Source organism: Pristiophorus japonicus, chromosome 8, assembly GCF_044704955.1.
Source record: "Pristiophorus japonicus isolate sPriJap1 chromosome 8, sPriJap1.hap1, whole genome shotgun sequence".
Classification (NCBI taxonomy): domain Eukaryota; kingdom Metazoa; phylum Chordata; class Chondrichthyes; family Pristiophoridae; genus Pristiophorus; species Pristiophorus japonicus.
The window spans coordinates 179,102,000-179,121,403 of NC_091984.1; the positions used below are offsets into that span (position 1 = coordinate 179,102,000).

Below are 19,404 nucleotides of genomic sequence, written 5' to 3' on the forward strand. Positions count from 1 at the left end.
GATTTATCACCTCTGTCATTAGATAAGCAATGATTATGTGTACGTTTTATGCTCCCTGCACTAATTTGCATTACTTTACATTGAAAAGAAAAATAAAGTCTTGGATTTATATAGTGGCTTTCATGACCACCGGACATCCCAAAGTGCTTTACAGCCAATGAAGTAATTTTGGAATGTAGTCACCATTGTAATGTGGGAAGCACGACAGCCAAATTGCACATAGCAAACTCCCACAATCAGCAATGTGATAATGAACAGATAATCTGTTTTAGTGATGTTGATTGAGGGAGAAATATTGGCCAGGACACCAGGGAAATCTCCCCTGCTCTTCTTCGAAATAGTGCCAAGACCATCTTTGACATCCACCTGAGACGACAGATGGGGCCTCTGTTTAACATCGCATCCAAAAGACGGCACCTCTGACAGTGCAGTATTCCCTCAACACTACACTGGAGTGTCAGCCTTGATCTTTGTGCTCAAGACTTTGGATTGGCACTTGAACCCACAACCTTCTGACTCAGAGGCAAGGGTGCATTGAAATCTATCCTCCACCTATTTTCTATGTGGGCTTCAATGCTGCCAATTTCACACCAGATATTACCTGGTCACATACCTTTCATGTCTTCAGCGGTACTGCCTTATGAATACTCAATTTGAAAAAAAAAATCATAATTTCTTTATCAACTCAGATGCAACTCATACTCACCCAGTTAGATTAAAATTCATATCATTATAATGGTGGAGACTTGATAGTTCGACCTCATGATGAATATGATTAAAATCCCTCTTTCGTTCCATTTCTATGGCTAATCCATACCATGAACCGCGTGAATAGGATCTATGCAATCTATTGTATTATTTGCCAAATGACATTTGCTGCTCACAGAAACACAGAATTGTATAGCAGAGGAGGAGGAGGCCATTCGGCCCATCATGTCTGTGCCGGCTCTTTGAATGAGCTATCCAATTATTTCCACTGGCCTGCTCTTTCCGCATAGCCCGGCAACTTTCTCCTTTACAAATATATCGAATTTAAGTGCTCAATTCCACTTGATTGTAATGAACTAGGTTCAAGACAGTTTTGAATAAACAGCTTTTTGAAAAAACAGAAGAGGAATAGTTTTATAGTTCTCATAGTCTAAGGGATCATCCCTGCACTATATAGGTAAAAAGATGCATGATAACAGCATCGCCATCCTTACTCTCAATGCATCTCATTGCATCTTCTCAATGGTGTCCAGGAGGAATTGCAATTTTCCTGGTGTTTATGGGGTTTGCATAGATGCGTTTTCCAAAATAACAAAAGTAGCTATGAAGCTCTTTGAAAAATAGAGACCCTATGTTAGAAATGTAAAAAGAAATGTGCTGGAAAGTTTGAACTTGAAGAAAAGCTCTGAAATCACATGAAGAACCTCAGATCTCATAGAGTGATAGGCAGGAGGCCTTACCCATGACGGGTATATCAAAACAGGCATTCGTACCTGCACCTAAGTGATGCAGACTGTTAGAAGGCTGTGTTTCCGCAAGGTAGTTGTGACTGAGATCTGTGAGTTAGTAAAAGCAGACCTGCGGCCTAGAAGTATCAGGAGGACTGCTTTGTCATTTTTTTTACCTTAAAATGCAGTAAATGATGAAATTCTGTAAGTTTTCAATTTTTTTAAACTGACATGCCACCACCGAACGTCTGCAAACAGGGCTCAAGCGTTAGAGCACCGGCCGGCAGAATCCGATACTCGCCCGGAGACAGGGGATCGGGGTTTGGCTTCAAAAGAATCCCGAGCAGGGGTGAAGGGCTGTGGAAGGCATATGGAAGGCATGAGAAGCCTGAACTACTCATCAAATCAAGCCCGGGTGGGCAGGTGGCAGTGGAAGGCATACGGAAGGCATCCGAAGCCTGCACTATGCATCAAATGTAGCCCGGGGCGGGGAGTGGTGGTGGGTGGTGGGATGGTTGTGGGGGTTCCCAATCACTGCACCTGCTCAGACCTGGGTGTGGTCCATACAGACCTGGTGAGGAGAGAGAACAAAGAACCTTGTCCTACCTGCCTGCTGTTTTGAGCTTCGTGCAAAGGTAAAATTTAATCATGGGGGCAATACTGACAATGCCATATCTTGTGCAAGCTTTCTGCATGATGGTGCTGTGGAGGAGAAAATTGATTCGACGTCATCGTATGAAGAACCTCAGAGCTCATAGAGTGATAGGCAGGAAGCCTTACCCACGGCGGGTATATCAAAACAGGCATTCGTACCTGCACCTAAGTGATGCAGACTGTCAGAAGGCTGTGTTTCTGCAAGGAAGTTATAACTGAGATCTGTGAGTTAGTAAAAGCAGACCTGCAGTCTAGAAGCGTCAGGAGGACTGCTTTGTCAGCTGAAGTGAAGGTTACAGCTGCACTTTCATTCTATGCAACTGGATCATTCCAAGCTACAACTGGGGATGTGTGCGCCATTTCTCAACATGCAACACATGTCTGGATCAGTTCCTATGGAGTGGAGGGTAGCCAATGTAACCCCACTTTTTAAAAAAGGAGGGAGAGAGAAAACAGGGAATTATAGACCGGTCAGCCTGACCTCAGTAGTGGGTAAAATGATGGAATCAATTATTAAGGATGTCATAGCAGTGCATCTGGAAAATGGTGACATGATAGGTCCAAGTCAGCATGGATTTGTGAAAGGGAAATCATGCTTGACAAATCTTCTGGAATTTTTTGAGGATGTTTCCAGTAAAGTGGACAAAGGAGAACCAGTTGATGTGGTATATTTGGACTTTCAGAAGGCTTTCGACAAGGTCCCACACAAGAGATTAATGTGCAAAGTTAAAGCACATGGGATTGGGGGTAGTGTGCTGACGTGGATTGAGAACTGGTTGTCAGACAGGAAGCAAAGAGTAGGAGTAAACGGGTACTTTTCAGAATGGCAGGCAGTGACTAGTGGAGTGCCGCAAGGTTCTGTGCTGGGGCCCCAGCTGTTTACATTGTACATTAATGATTTAGACGAGGGGATTAAATGCAGTATCTCCAAATTTGCGGATGATACTAAGTTGGGTGGCAGTGTGAGCTGCGAGGAGGATGCTATTAGGCTGCAGAGTGACTTGGATAGGTTAGGTGAGTGGGCAAATGCATGGCAGATGAAGTATAATGTGGATAAATGTGAGGTTATCCACTTTGGTGGTAAAAACAGAGAGACAGACTATTATCTGAATGGTGACAGATTAGGAAAAGGGATGGTGCAACGAGACCTGGGTGTCATGGTACATCAGTCATTGAAGGTTAGCATGCAGGTACAGCAGGCGGTTAAGAAAGCAAATGGCATGTTGGCCTTCATAGCGAGGGGATTTGAATACAGGGGCAGGGAGGTGTTGCTACAGTTGTACAGGGCCTTGGTGAGGCCACACCTGGAGTATTGTGTACAGTTTTGGTCTCCTAACTTGAGGAAGGACATTCTTGCTATTGAGGGAGTGCAGCGAAGATTTACCAGACTGATTCCCGGGATGGCGGGACTGACCTATCAAGAAAGATTGGATCAACTGGGCTTGTATTCACTGGAGTTCAGAAGAATGAGAGGGGACCTCATAGAAACGTTTAAAATTCTGACGGGTTTAGACAGGTTAGATGCAGAAAGAATGTTCCCAATGTTGGGGAAGTCCAGAACCAGGGGTCACAGTCTGAGGATAAGGGGTAAGCCATTTAGGACCGAGATGAGGAGAAACTTCTTCACCCAGAGAGTGGTGAACCTGTGGAATTCTCTACCACAGAAAGTAGTTGAGGCCAATTCACTAAATATATTCAAAAGGGAGTTAGATGAAGTCCTTACTACTCGGGGGATCAAGGGTTATGGTGAGAAAGCAGGAAGGGGGTACTGAAGTTTCATGTTCAGCCATGAACTCATTGAATGGCGGTGCAGGCTAGAAGGGCTGAATGGCCTGCTCCTGCACCTATTTTCTATGTCTATGTTTCTATGTCTGCATTCGGCAGGTGCCTGCTGCACTATATGCCCAGAGGAATGATTACATAAAGTTCCTTATGACCATCCAGACAATGCGTGACAGGGCTGTGGGCTTCTCTAGGATTGCTGGCTTCCAAAAGTTACAGAACTGCATTGATTGTACCCACATTGCCTTGGGAGCACCTTTGGAGGATTCAGAGATGTACAGGAAGAGAAAAGGCTTCCATTTCATTAATGTGCAGCTTGTGTGTGATGACATGCATCGCATGATGTCAGTTGATGCAAGATAGCCTGGGAGCACCCATAATGCGTTCATCCCACGCGAGAGCATTATATTTGCCATGTTTCAGCAGCAGCCAGAAGGGCAGAGCTGGCTACTGGGAGACAACTTGCCATCTGACTCATGACACCCCTACACATAACCCGTCTGGAAGCAGACCGGGAATACAACATCTCACACATTGCGATGCACAATGTAATAGAGAGGACTATTGGCATCACTGTTGTGTGCTGCATGCTGCAAACTTAGCCATCATGAGGCAGCAGCAGGTGGTAGTAGAAGACCCACCTGAGGTGAGAGTGCCTGATGATAATGATGAAGAAGATGCAGATGACGAGGAGGAGGAGGAGGAGGAGGACGAGGAAGCCACGCAACTACCTGAACCCAGAGCACGACGGCAGAGGAGGGCAGGCCGTCCTGCCCCTTTAATGATAGCTCGAGCTTTGTGCTAGCAGCTCATCCATGAACGATTTGCTGCCTGAAGGCTCAGCAGCAACTATTCCACATGAACCATGTTTACTGTTTGGACCTGTTCCATAATTTTGTGTTGTGTTAATGGAACAAATGATGGAAATGATTCTTGTTTACTTCCAAAAGTTGTGTTAATAATGGAACAAATATTGTAAATGATTCAGTTCTAATTTAAAATATATTTTATTCAAAAGTTTAACAAACATTTGTTTGTACTTAACTTTAATAAAAATATTCTTGTATGAAACTTTAAAGTTTTCACTTAAGATCACTTAAAAACTTTAAGATCACTTACTAACTTTTAAACTTGTAAATTTACTTAACTTACAAAAAACTTTTAATTTGAAAATAGTTACAACAGTAACAACAACAATAATAACAACAACAGCAACAACAGCAAAGAAAGGCTGCATCCATCTCTCCTCCACCTTATTCTAAGACCGCCGGCTGCGCTTGGTCTTGTTGACTCCACCCCTGCCCACAGGTGGTGGCGCAGTGTTTCTCGGGTTGCTACCAAGCTAATTCTTTCGAACATCTCGGGTAATGTGCATATCTAGATGAGAGGGGCGGGGGCGGGTGGGTGGTGGTTGCGGGGGGGTGGGGGGGCAGCCAGTTACATGGAAGGCCAGCTTGGGTCTTTTCAGAGGTTGGTCTGGGGATTGGAGTCGGAGTGGCAGTTGATTCTATCAATGGGCGCGGGGTCTGGGTGTGTTCCCTCCAACTTTCCTTCCCTCATGTGCCCTGACAGTGTCTCAACTACCTCCAACATTCCCTCTCATGTTCACCGACAGTGTCTCACCTACATGTGACATGCCCTCCCTCATGCTGAGCAAAAGTGTGTCAACTACATGCACCATTCCCTCCCTTACTTTCACTGACATTGTTTGAACTACCTGCAACATTTCCTCCCTCATGTTCACTGATAGCACATCAGCTACCTGAGACATTCACTCCCTCATGAGCACCAACATTGTTTCTGCTGACTGAGGTATTCCCTCCTTCATGTTCCTGGACAGTGTTCCCATTTCTCGTGAGAATGTTATTTCTCCCGACAGTCCCGGTACCTCATCACCCACCCCACTGAGAGTGTTCAGGAGTGATCGGGTAAGGTCAACACTCTCCGTATTCATTGCCATCATGTGAACCACATCAGTTAGATCCTGCACTTCAGGAGAGCGCGGTCGAGCTCTCCTTCTCCTCCTCACCCTGGGTGTGGCTCGCAACAGCCCAGTGGGACCCGCGGCCTCAGACGGTGAGGCCCTGGGTGTGTTTTGCTGCATCCCACTGGAACCCATAGCCTCAGACGGTGGTAAACCATGGAATGCCCCACCAACACAAACCACTACTCAGGGAAGGGGCTAGCACCTCAATGGGTGGCACCTGCACCTTCTCCAAAGTGAGTACAACAGTGGGGTCTTTATCCATCCCCTCCCCCTCCCCCTCACCCCCATGCTCTTGGTCTGGAAGGTGGGATTGGTAGATGTTCTCCTCTTCAGGCTCGTCCGCGTCTGAATCTTCTTGAGGGTTGGCCTCAAGGTCTGCAAAATATAACAGAACAGACAAATGGTTAGCAGCAGAGGAGGGGGCAGGGTGACATGAGTAGGCTCACACAGCGCAGGCAGCAGGCTGATTTGAAGGACCACGATGAATGGTAGCACATTACATCAACCGAAGTGTAGCTGACGGAGACATCCCCATGAACCGAAGCATGACTATCCCGCCCAGTATTTAATATTTAGGAAAGCCATACTGTGGAATTTGCAGGATTTACCCTCTCCCTCGAGTGTGGGCCCAGCTTGTGCAGTGGTGGTTGCTTTTCTCCAGGCATGCCCCAATAAGCCGGGGCCCTCTCTTCCAAGGATGTCAGTGGGAGCAGATTTGTTGGGCCTCCTCCTGTTTGAGTTCTTTCTCGTTTGTTGTGTGCCACTTTCCTCTGCAAAGATGAAAATATAACTTTTTAGAGAGGGTGTCTTTCTGCTGGGTGGTATATAGTCAGATGGTTACATTTACAATTCAAATTCCATTGAAAAATTAAAATATTACTTACACTAACTATTTCACCAAGGGCCTGCCACTTCTTTTTGCACTGGCCTCCAGACCTTGAGGTGGTCACCATTGCACAGTAATCTTCTGCAAGTTGGTTCCAGCGTTTCTTCACTTCTTTAGGTGGAACTTTTATGTGACCTCTGCTAGTGTCCAGCTCCTGCCATCTACCCTCAATCACAGTAACTAGTGCCTCCACTTCTTCCTGTAAGAAATTCTTGGTCCTTGCGCAGCATTGCATCTTGTATTGCAGCTCCGATTTTTCCAATGATAATTAAAATTCTCACACAGCACTCAAAGTTCTCACACACACAAATGGCTCTTTAAAAATGGCCGATTGCAGACCAGGAGCTGTATTGCGCATGCGCACCCATAGGAATAATGTCAAAAACATACTTTTTATTTGCACGCATTCGCAGAAAGGGTAGCATTGTTTTTTTGGCACAGACATGAGGCTCCACCCCTCCGAAGTTACACAACAGGTTGTGCGGTGCCAATTTCAAAAAATAGAACGAGGAAACTTGGTACATTTATTTTTGGACAGTTGTGGCCTAGAAAATCGGTCGTAACTCTGGCAATATGCCAAAAAACAGCTTTGGGGAAAATTGAGCCCATAATTGCTAAAATATTGTTCACGCTCCAATAGTAAGTACACTGCAAAGATAGCATTAGAGCAATAACAGTGACCACTGCTATCAGGTTTTGCAAAGATTTGAAATCTATTTGACACACTTCCTTGCCATGCTGAGATAACACACAGCTTCAAGAGGGTGACAGAGATAAACTGAAAAAAGAACACGCCAACTCATCTACGCTACTACAGTGGCTGGATATACAAAGCTGATAAGCCGTATTTTTTTAAAAGGACTGTGACTGCCTGCAAGAGCATTATATCCATTGCTGAAACCCATTGTATCCAGCACCAAGGTGGAAAAGACTTGAAGAAAAGAAAAACCAAGAAGCTGACGCCCAGTTTAGGTAGGAAGAAAGGATTATTAAGGGAAGTAAACAGTTTCATAAATAAAAAAAGTAAATGCTGAAATATTCAGCAGGTCAGGCAGCATTTGTGGAGAGAGAAATAGTTAACGACTCAGGTCGATTACTTTTATTGTCAACCAGAAATGATAACTCTGCTTTTCTCTCCATCGAAGCTACCTGGTCTGCTGAACGTTTCCAGCATTTTCTGTTTTTAATTTCTGATTTCCAGCATGCACAGTATTTTATTTTAGTTAAAGAAATTCATACTTTGCAGTCGGAGAAGAGAATGAGTTAGAGTGCGAGACAGTCTGTATGATTATAAAGGGATATATATTCTGAACTTAGGAGCAACAAGGGAGCCTAATTCAAAGAAAGAAAGGCAAGTGTAGAATTAAGAAAATAAAACAAGAAAGGTTGTAGCAAAGAAAGATGATGGACATTGGAGGTGAGAGAATGTAAACTTAAATGACATTTTCAACTTTCATTCTATCCATGAATATCTGAAATATGTGTTATAATTTGGGATCTTACCCAATTCTGTTTTGTTTTCACATTGAAAAGGTTTCTAATTCAATCCTGGGATATCGGCATCGCTGGCAAGGCCAGCATTTATTGTTCATCCCTAAATTGCCCTTGAGAAGGTGGTGGTGAGCTGCCTTGAGTAGTGAAGGTACTCCCATAGTGCTGTTAGGGAGTTCCAGAATTTTGTCCCAGCGACGATGAAGGAACAACGATCTATTTCGAAGTTAGGATGTAACTTGGACGGGATCTTGCAGGTGATGGTGTGCCCATGCACCTGCTGCCCTTGTCCTTCTAGGTTGTAGAGGTCACGGGTTTGGAAGGTGCTGCCGAAGAAGCCTTGGTGAGTTGGTGCAGTGCATTTTGTAGATGGTATACACTGCAGCCACAGTGTGCCAATGGTGGAGGGAGTGAATGTTTAAGATGGTGAATGGGTGGCAATCAAGCGGGTTGTTTTGTCCTGGATTGTGTTGAGCTTCTTGAGTGCTGTTGGAACTGCACTCATTCAGGCAAGCGGACAGTATTCCATCACACTCATGACTTGTGCCTAGTAGATGGTGGAAAGGTTTTGGGGAGTCAGGAGGCAGGTGAGACACTTGCCGCAGAAGACCCAGCCTCTGACTGCTCTTGCCACAGTATTTATGTGACTGCTCCAGTTAAGTTTCTGGTCAATGGTGACCCACAGGATGTTGATCAGAACATAAGAACATAAGAATTAGGAGCAGAAGTAGGCCATTTGGCCCTTCAAGCCTACTCCACCAATTGATGAGATCATGTCTGATCTTCTACCTCAACACTTTCTTACACTATTCCCATATCCTGTGATTCCCTTAATGTCCAAAAATCTATCAATTTCTGTCTTGAAAATACTCAAAGACTGAGCCTACATAGCCCTCTGGGGTAGAGAATTCCAGAGTTTGACCACCCTCTGAGTGAACAAGTTTCTCCTCATCTCAGTCCTAAATGGCCAACCCCTTATTCTGAGACTATGGCCCCTGGTTCTACACACCTCAGCCAGAGGTGGGGGATTCGGCAATGGTAATGCCACTGAACGTCAAGGGGCAGTGGTTGACTCTCACTTGTTGGAGGTAGTCATTGCTTGGCACTTGTGTTACATAAATGTTACTTGCCACTTATCAGCCCAAACCTGAATATCATCCAGGTCTTGCTGCATTACTTGCCATTTATCAGCCCAAACCTGTATATCATCCAGGTCTTGCTGCCTGCGGGCACAGACTTCTTCATTATCTGAGGAGTTATGAATGAAACTGAACACTGGGAAATCATCAGTGAACATCCCCACTTCTGACAGATAATGGAGGGGAAGTCATTGACAAAGCAGCTGAAGATGGTTGGGCCGAGGAAACTTCCCTGAGGAACTCTTGCAGCAGTGTCCTGGGGCTGAGATGATTGATCTCCAACAACCACAACCATCTTCTTTTGTGCTAGGTATGACTCCAGCCAGTGGAAACTTTTGACTGTGATTCCCATTGACTTCAATTTTACTGGGGTTTTTTGATGCCTCACTCAGTCAAATGCTGCCTTGAAGGCAAGGGCAGTCACTCTCACCTCAGTTCTTTTGTCCATGTTTGGACCAAGACTGTAATGAGTTCTGGAGCTGAGTGGTGCTGGGCTGAATCCAAACTGGGCATCAGTGAGCAAGTTATTGGTGAGTAAGTGCCTATAATTCAAAATCTGTATCCTTATATGTGTGGAGTCGGGCACCCAGAATTAAAAATTGGCCGCTAATTAAGGCATGTAGTTCACCAGAGATCAGATCAGTTGGCCACTGCATTCTTCTGTTTTTCCAGAAAAATACCAGACATTTGGATAATAAGTGCAGGATTTATAGCTGATTAATACATGCATGCAGACCAACCAGCAAGATATGGAGAATGCAATATTAAAAAATCAATATAAACAGAATCAGTCTATAAGATGCTAAAATACATTTTTTAGGATGTACTTCTTAGATGTGTCAGCTTTGGCTCAGTTGGTAGCACTGTCTCCTCTGAGTCAGATGGTTCTGAATTCAAGTTCCACTCCAGAGACTTGAACACAAGGCGGGGCTGACACTTCAGAGCAGAACTGAGGGCGTGCTGCACTGTTGGAGGTACAGTCCTTCAGATGAGACATAAAACAGAAGCCTTGTCTGCCCTCTAAGGTCGACTTAAAGATCTTATAGCACTATTTTGAAGAAGAGCAGGGTGTGATCCTCGGTGTCCTAACCAATATTTATCCCTCAATCAACATCACAAGCACAGGTTATCTGTTCATTATCACATTGCTCTTTGCTGGATGGCATTACTGTCACCCAGCAAACATTTACCTTCAATATTTTAGTAAACCGAGAAATTACATTAGTCTGGTCCAAGGTCTGTAAATCTGCATATGTTAACATTCGGTAAAGTTTATTTCTAATATCTAAAAGGAACTCAAACCATAATTTTCCCTGACTGTTATGAGACAGTGAGCATATAAAATTACATTGTCCTCTCAGGAAACAACAATTTGATCAGTTTGGTCTCAAAGACAAGAGGGTCTTTGGCACAGGCAGCCCATTTGTGGTCCTCCATGCTATATTTTAGGAAAGAATTACAACTTTAATATTAACTTTAGTACTTTGAAAATTGTTTGAGCTAAGGGCATATACTTCCCAGATTAACACTGGATAAAACACTGCTTTCACTGTAAAATTGTGCAGTAAGTGCATAACTTCCCTCCATAATTGTGCGGATTGGTTACAGGAGAACTGAGGTATTTTCACTTTGCAGAACTCAATTTTTTACACAAGACCTTCAAAACCCAGGGTAAAAGAGCCCCGAAATACCACCTAAGAATTATTCCAGGGTCATTCAGAGTTCGTAAAAAATAATTGTTATATGTTTGTTTTGTTCCAACAAGGAACAACAACTTGCATTTATACAGCGCCTTTAACATAGTTAAACATCCCCCGAAGATTTCATGTAATCATACAATAATTGACACTGAGCCAAAGAAGGAGAGATTAGGATGGGTATCAAATGCTTGGTCAAATTGGTAAGTTGTAAGGATGTGTTAAAGAAGGAGAGAGGCGGATAGATGGAGAAGTGTCGCGAGGGAACTCCAGAGTTTACGGCTTATACTGTTAATGCAGAGTCACCAGTGGTATCAGTCATGGCTCAGTTGATAGCATTCTTGCCTCTGAGTCTGGAAGTCAGGAAGTCCCACTCCAGGCACTTGAACAAAGACTCCAGTGCACTACTGAGGGAATGCTGCACTGTCGGAGGTGCTGTCTTTCAGATGAGACATTAAACCAAACAATAACAAACTACCTGCCCTCTTAGGTGGACGTAAAAGATCCCGTGGACACTATTTTGAAAAAGAGCAAGAGGAGCTCTCCCCATCCTGGCCAACAGTCATCCCTCAATCAGCATCAGTAAAGCAGATTATCTGGCCATTAACTCATTGCTGGTTGTGGGATCTTACTACGTGTAAAATGGCTGTTGTGTTTTCTACATTACAACAGTTACTACACTTCAAAAAAAAGTCCTTAATTGTCGTAAAGGATGCTATATAATTGAAAGTCTTTCTTTCTTCAATCTTGGGGCAATGAAGTGGTGCATCGACAAGACTCGAGAGTTGGATGAATTTAAAGAGACACGATGTGCATGAAGAAGTGTTTTGGCGGGCCTTAATTTGTTTGCAAATGCGAAACACAATGAGGTTTACCATTGGGCAGATGGATTCGCTCTATGTGAACAATAATATTCAGCTTATCTTAGAGAAAAATCTTTCCTGAAGGAGTGATAAACAATTGGAATAAACGACCGTGCCAGGTACAAAAGCAAAATACTGCAAATGCTGGAATTCTGAAATAAAAAAGATGGTGGAAATAATTCAAAGGCACTAGCACAAAAGGCAATTGGACGTTAGGCTGGTTGAAGGGGAGTATTAGTAGGATCTGCTCAATTAGTGCAATCGCTCTTTTCTGACCCTTGACCTTTTTCTTGAGTTATTATACACAATTTTTAGCCAGTGCAGGACAATGCCTGGGGTGCCTACCATGCTTTAATACACAACTTCCCTTAGTGCTGTCTCGAGTTACTCTGAATTATTAGGGGAACAAATTAATCCATATTTTTTAACCAGCCAAACCAATAAACTAAAATTGCTATTAATTACAGAGCTCGATGGCCTTTTGGTGATTTAGTGCTGTGACACGTTGCTCTGATCCAGCGCACACTGTGTACGTCTTAACTCGATATTGGGTGGGGCTGCATATTTACGCCAACGGCTTGTTTATGATTACTTTACTCCCTTTATCAGCTGGAGCAGAGTTCCCTCTTTGCGGCAGCCGTGGCGCTCTGACATGGTCACTCAAAGTTGAAAAGAATTGAAGGAGTTTTATTTGAATTATTTCGATGTAAAATACCTGTGCCCACCTGTTTTAAGTTAGCTGATAAGCAGGAGGGATTATAGTGGGAGGTGATACATATCTACTGGAAGATAGTCGTTGAGGGAAGGGGTGGGTGGGACTGGTTTCCCGCACACTCTTTCGCTGCTTGCGCTTGGTTTCTGCATGCTCTCAGGTTGAGACTCGAGGTGCTCAACGCCCTCTCGGATGCACTTGCTCCACTTAAGGTGGTCTTGGGCCAGGGACTCCCAGATGTCAGTGGGGATGTCGCACTTTATCAGGGAGGCTTTGAAGGTGTCCTTGTAGCGTTTCCGCTGCACACTTTTGGCTCGTTTGCAGTGCCATGTATTGCTTTAGCAAAACTATGGAGGAGTTACGAGATAATTCTTTACACAGTCCGATAGCCAATACATCAGAAATCGCAACTAATAACCTAACAATATTTAAATGATTCTATAAAATGTGCTTGGGTTGGTGCTCTCCTGTAAGATGCAAGATTTGAGATAGTGGGACTATATCCTAGTCCGTGCAGTCAAATCCTTTCACTAAAGCTGTTTTGAAGTAGATTTAATCTTCTGCTTCGATACAATATTTTGAAATAGAGAAGTGCAATTATATTTTAAGAAATGAAGCCTCAGTATAACTTTTATGGCAGGAGCCTCCACCTTCGTGGCATTGTTTCTGTCTATCACATCTCATACTTTGATTACAATTTTCACATAAACACTCAATTGTATTTTTACGTGTCTTGGACGATGTATTTTCCATGTGTTGCATTTGTGTATTGTTTCTCTATTTCTCACAATCTCGTTAATGTTCATTAATGCTTTTATTTATTTCGAACTAACCCGCTAATTTTGTTCCAGACGATGTCAATGGTGGGCCAGCAAGCAGTTTTCCTCGCGTTTCTCTCCTGGGTTCCAGTGGCCGTCTTCCCGTGCCCGGTACCTTGTCGCTGTGTCGGAACCTCTATGGACTGCAGCGGCCAGGAGCTAAATGTCAGCACAATTCCCAAGCGCTTTGCTGCCACCGTCACCGAGATCAAACTGAACAACAACAAGCTATCTGCCATCCCCAATGGTCTGTTTGACCCACTGCAATCCCTGACATCAGTTTCATTGGATAGCAACCCATGGATCTGTGATTGTAATATTTTATACCTGAGATCCTGGCTTCTCAAACAGGAAAGCCGATCTCACTATAAGAACATAAAGTGCTCCTCGCCGGCGGAGCTCCAGGATAGGAAGATCTTATATCTAACAGAGGATGAAGTTGTCTCCACCTGCCAGGACTGGTATTGTAACGTTGCTCTGAATTGTCAGATCGGACTCTTCGTCTTCATCTTCATTCAGGCCATTCTTCTGATATTCGTAATAATATTTCTGAGGAGATTTGAAGCTTTTTCGAAGGAGGCGATTCGAGCACCGAAAGGAGATTATTTTCGGAATGCGATGTGAAGAGAACTGCTCACCCGACCCAACGCCGTCCAGACAGAGTCTAGTAGAAACTTTTGTAGGTCGGGCATTCTCGGCTGAACAATGTTCCCTAATTGGCTTTTTTTTGTTAGTGCTGGAAACGCTTCTGTTTTAAACATACTGGCGCTGAAATTCCGCGGTGCTACTGTCGGTTGCGCCGTTTCTTTCAGGGCTCCACCGATCTCTTTCGCCGGAACCCCTGCGGAAATTTCAAGCGCCTGCCTTTATTTGCCTAGCATCTATGCAAATGTATGGTGAGCCCAGGATAGACTAGTGAGCCTTTGTACACTCCTTGATGTTGTCGTTGCGGGTTTTAATTGGAATTCTGTCTTGGGTAAGAGTGAATAATAGCGAGACTGTCTTCAGTTATGATTTAATTCAGATAAGAAAAAATGTATTTAAGGCCGAACCTCGTTTCATTAATTCGACGGGTTGGGACGGTTAAATGGAAGGTGGGATTAGTTTAATATGCATGATACACATACATCAAGATACTCACCAGACATCACGGATAATGCACCAGAAAAAAAGACAATTGATGACGACTCGCAGAAAATGAACCCAGCGGTGAAAGCAGCTGCGGGAATTCAAATCTTTGATAAAACAGGAAAAATATTCCTAACGAGGTTATCTGTCTATTAATGTCACCCAAAACATTGAAACCATTCCAGTGTTATTGTAAACATGGTTATTAAAGTTAACCTTCTGAAATGTACAGAATCATAGAACCATAGAATGGTTACAGCACAATTCGGCCCGTCGAGCCCGTGCCAGCTCTCTGCCAGAGCACTTCAGCTAGTCTCACTCCCCCGCCCTTTCCCCGTAGCCCTGCAATTTTTTCCTTCAGGTACTTATCCAATTCCTTTGTTGAAAGCCGCGATTGAATCTGCCTCCACCACCCTTTCAGGCAATGCATTCCAGATCCAAACCACTCGCCATTCGCACCACTCACTACACTGTAATCTTGGATAACGATTGTTGCTTAACATAGCAAAGACTCAACTATTGTAATACTGAAATCAGGATATTTTGCTTCTACTAATGAAGATTCTGTTGAGCAATGCTAAATATTGGTCATTTTATAGCAACTGTCTCATTAGAATCATTAATAGGGAAACATGTGATAACAACAATTGCAATGTGAGAAAATTAATTAAAGCAGTTTGTGATATATCTGCTTTTCGTGTCCAGCCTTTTGTTTTTGTTATGAATCAATGGTGGAATGAGCCCTCGATGTAAGACAATCTAAATCAGGATAAATTATTCACTACACTTAGAAGCGAAGATGAACCCCGATCCATTTCTTACATATTGGTAGAATAGGAAGCCGTTTGAGTCTCTCCAGCTGAAATGGATACATATTGGAATTGTGACTTACGTCACAGTGTCAGCTGTTGCTCAGTAGGTAGGACACTCGTCCCTGAGTCAGAAGGTTGCGGGTTCAAGTCCCACTCTAAGGGCTTGAGCACATAAATCTAGGCTGACACTCCAGTGCAGTGCTGAGGGAATGCTGCCTTCCGGCCTTCAAATAGATCATGGTTAAGAACAAAAGAAATAGGAGTAGGAATCGGTTATACAACCCATCCGCCATTCAATAAGATAATGTCTGATCTTCGACCTCAGCTCCACTTCCCACCCAATCCCCATAATCCACTGATTCCCTTAGTATTCAAAAATCTATGAATCTCTGTCTTGTATTTTCTAAGTGAATGAGCAGCCACAGCCCTCTGGTGTAGATAATTCCAAAGATTCACCACCCGCTGAGTGAAGAAATGTCTTCTCATCTCAGCCCTAAATGGCCGACCACTTATTCTGAGACTGTGAATGTGGTCCCTAATGAGGTTGATCTGCACCTCACTTCCATTTATTCGCCTTTGTTCCATATCTCTTGATACAGCTACCTAACAAAAATCTATCGATTTCAGTCTTGAAAATATCAATTGACCCAGTATCCACAGTCTTTTGGGGGGAGAAAGCGGAGTTAGTTCCAGATTTAAACTACCGTGTGCGTTAAATGGTGCTTCCTGATTTCACTGCTAATATTGTGTCCTGTTCTTCTGGATTGCCACACTAGTTGAAATAGTTTATCTGGATTTATCGCATCGAATTCCCCGATAATGTTAAATATCTCGGTTAGATCATTCCTCAACCGATAAAACTCAAGCGAATACAAACTACGTTTATGCAATCCATCCTCATAATTAAACCCTTTAAGCCCTGATATCAATCTGATAAATCTCCACGGTACCCCTTCAAAGGCCAATATATCTTTCCAGAGGGTCGGTGCGCAAAACTGGATGCATCACTCCACATGGGATCTGACCAAGGCTGTGTACAACCAGAAGCATTACTTCTTCACTTTTTAGTTCCAAATTTCTTTTGACAAAGTCCAACATTCCATTAGCCTGTTTGGTCACCTTTTACACCTATACACTAGATTTTAGTGATTTGTGTACATGGACACCTAAATCCGTTTGCTCACCCGAGCTCATAGTCTCTCGGGATTTAGTGCATATTCTGATTTACCATTCTCAGGCCCAGTGGCGTTGAACTTCATCTGCCATAATTTTGCCCATTCACTTAGTCTATCTATGTAATTTCCATCGCGAATCCACATAACGTACTGTGCCTTTTAACTTAATGACTTCTGCAGACGTATGTACAGAACACTCTATGCTGTCATTTAAGTCATTAATATATATGTCGAAAAGCTGAGTTCCCAGAACTGATCCCAAGGGAACACCACTTGTAACATCCAGCCAATTAGAGAAAAAAGCCTATATTCCTACTCTCCGTCTCCAACCTCCGAAACGATTACGAATCCATAGCTTCAAATACATTATTTATTTGATCTGTAGGTGGTTATCTTATATTTATGCCTCCTTGTTCTGGGCACACCCACAGTGGAAACAGTTTCTCCACGCCCCCTATCGCACCTATTCACATTTTAAAGGCCTTTATCAAATATCATCAGTCTTCTCATTTCCAGAGAAAACATTTGAAGCTGTTCGTTTTCCTGATAGCAGCATCTTCCCATTTCTAGTAGCAACCTTGTACATATTGTTTGCACTTTCTCCAGTCTTTCATTGTCATTTTTGTAAAATGGAGACCAGAGCTGAGCACAGTTCTATATAAATCTAACACTAATCTTTTTTTATCCTATTTCTCTAGAAATGAACCCACATTTTGTTTGCAATCTTTATGGCCTTAACAACTTGTGTTACTCTTTTTAGAGATTTATGTATTTTTAGTCCAAAATCAGTTTGAGCAAAGAAGACTATGTCCTAAGGGGATATCGTTCAAGCTTGTTATTAATGTGAAGCTGAATTTAAAAAGCGTGATTCTTATCTGAGCTGGTTTCAGTCAATGGCCTGATACAATCTGTAGTTATGAAGTTTTGACTTGCTACTAATAGCACCTGCTTCAATATAACCATTATTGACTAATGATTAAAGTCAAAATACTGCGGATGTGGAATCTGAAATAAAAACAGAGAAAGCTGGAAATCTCAGCGGGTCAGGCAGCATCTGTGGAGAGAAACAGAATTAACGTTTCAGGTCGATGAGCCTTCGTCAAAACTGCCAAAGGTTCGAAAAGAGTACATTCTTAAGCACTGAAAGGGGAAGGGGAAGAAAGAACAAAAGGGAATGTCTGTGATAGGGTTGAAGGCAGGAGAGATTAGAGAGACAAAAGGGACGATTGGTGAATTAAAGGAAGTTAGAAAAAGTTTAATCTGGATAGGGTGTGAATGGCATAGTAATGACAAGCTGCCATTATAGACAAAGAGAAAAGAAAGAGGGAAGAAAGAAGGAATAAAAACATAAATTGGGGTGGGGGAGGGAGAGGGAGCCAAAGATGGCCAGAGGTTATGCTCTGAAATTGTTAAACTCGATGTTGAGTCTAGAAGGCTGTAAAGTGCCTAAACGAAAGAGGAGCTGTTGTTCCTCGAGCTTGCATTGAGCTTCATTGGAACAGTGGAGGAGTCCGAGGATGGAGATATCAGAGTGGGAGTGGAGTGGCGAATTAAAGTGACAAGCAATCGGAAGCTCAGGGTCACACTTACGGACTGAACGGAGGTGTTCAGCAAAGCGGTCACCCAATCTACGCTTGGTCTCCTCAATGTAGAGGAGACCACATCGTAAGCAGCAAATACAGTATATTAAATTGAAAGAAGTACAAGTAAATTGCTGTTTCATCTGGAAGGAATATTTGGAGCCATGGACAGTGGGAGCAGAGGAGGTAAAAGGATGGGTGTTGCATGGAAAGGTGCTGTGGGAAGGGGAGGGGCTGCGGGGGGAAGGGTGGTGGTGACTGCGGAATGGACCAGGTTGTCATGGAAGGAGCGGTCCCTTTGGAATGCTAAGAAGGGAAGGGCAAGGAAGATGTGATTGGTGGTGGGATCATGTTGGAGGTGGCAGAAATGGCAGTGGATGATCTGTTGAACATGGAGGCTGGTGCGGTGACAGGTGAGGACAAGGGAACCCCTGTTGTGGTTCTGAGAGGGAGGGGAAGAGGTGAGAGTGAAGATGTGGGTAATAGAATGGACACGGTCGAGGGCCATATTAACCACAGTGAAGGGGAATCTTTAGTTGAGGAAAAAGGAAGATATATCAGAGGCACTAGTGTGAAAGGTGGCATCATCAGAGCAGACGCAACAGAGATGGAGAAACTGGGAGAATGGAATGGAAACAGGCTGGGAGGAAGCTTAGTCCAGATAGCTGTGGGAGTCAGTGTGTTTATAACAGATACTGGTCGAAAGCCTATCCCCAGAAATGGAGACAGAAAAGTCGAGGAAGGGAAGGAAAGAGTCACAGATGGACAATGTGAAGGTGAGGGAAGGATGGAAATTGGATGCAAAGTGAACGAAATTTTCAAGTTCAGGGCGAGAGCAGGGAACAGCACTGATAAAGTCATCAATGTACCAGAAAAAGAGGTGAGGAAGGGGAGCCGAATGGGACTGGAACAAAGAATGTTCCACATATCCCATGAAAAGGCAGGCATAGCTAGGACCCATGTGGGTACACACAGCAACATCTTTAATTTGGAGAAAGTGAATGGAGTTAAAGGAGACGTTCTTCAATTTGAGAACAAGTTCATGCATGTGGAGGAGGGTGGTGGTGGATGGGGACAGGTTGGGCCTCTACTCGAGGAAGAAGCGGAGCGCCCTCAGGCCATCCTGGTGGGGGTTGGGTGGGGGTGGAAGTGTAGAGGGACTGGATGTCCATGGTGAAAAGGAGACGGTTGGGGCCAGGAAACTGGAAACTGTTAAAGTGATGGAGGTCGTTGGAGGAGTCACG

At 43.7% G+C, this 19,404-nt stretch overlaps 1 protein-coding gene across 3 annotated transcripts; it reads left to right on the top strand.

The window, feature by feature from the left end:
* The first annotated feature begins 7,581 nt into the window (after positions 1-7,581).
* gp1bb (glycoprotein Ib platelet subunit beta) lies at positions 7,582-15,265 on the top strand. 3 transcript variants are annotated; one of them, XM_070886288.1, is made up of 2 exons: positions 7,582-7,717; positions 13,499-15,265. In XM_070886288.1, the coding sequence occupies exon 2, from the start codon at positions 13,502-13,504 to the stop codon at positions 14,087-14,089; it is 588 nt and encodes a 195-aa protein (XP_070742389.1). In that variant the 5' UTR covers positions 7,582-7,717; positions 13,499-13,501; the 3' UTR covers positions 14,090-15,265. The 3 variants fall into 3 exon arrangements, with proteins under 3 accessions (XP_070742389.1, XP_070742391.1, XP_070742390.1); XM_070886290.1 differs by lacking the exon at positions 7,582-7,717 and adding an exon at positions 11,956-12,054; XM_070886289.1 differs by lacking the exon at positions 7,582-7,717 and adding an exon at positions 12,554-12,641.
* Positions 15,266-19,404: the final 4,139 nt, after the last annotated feature.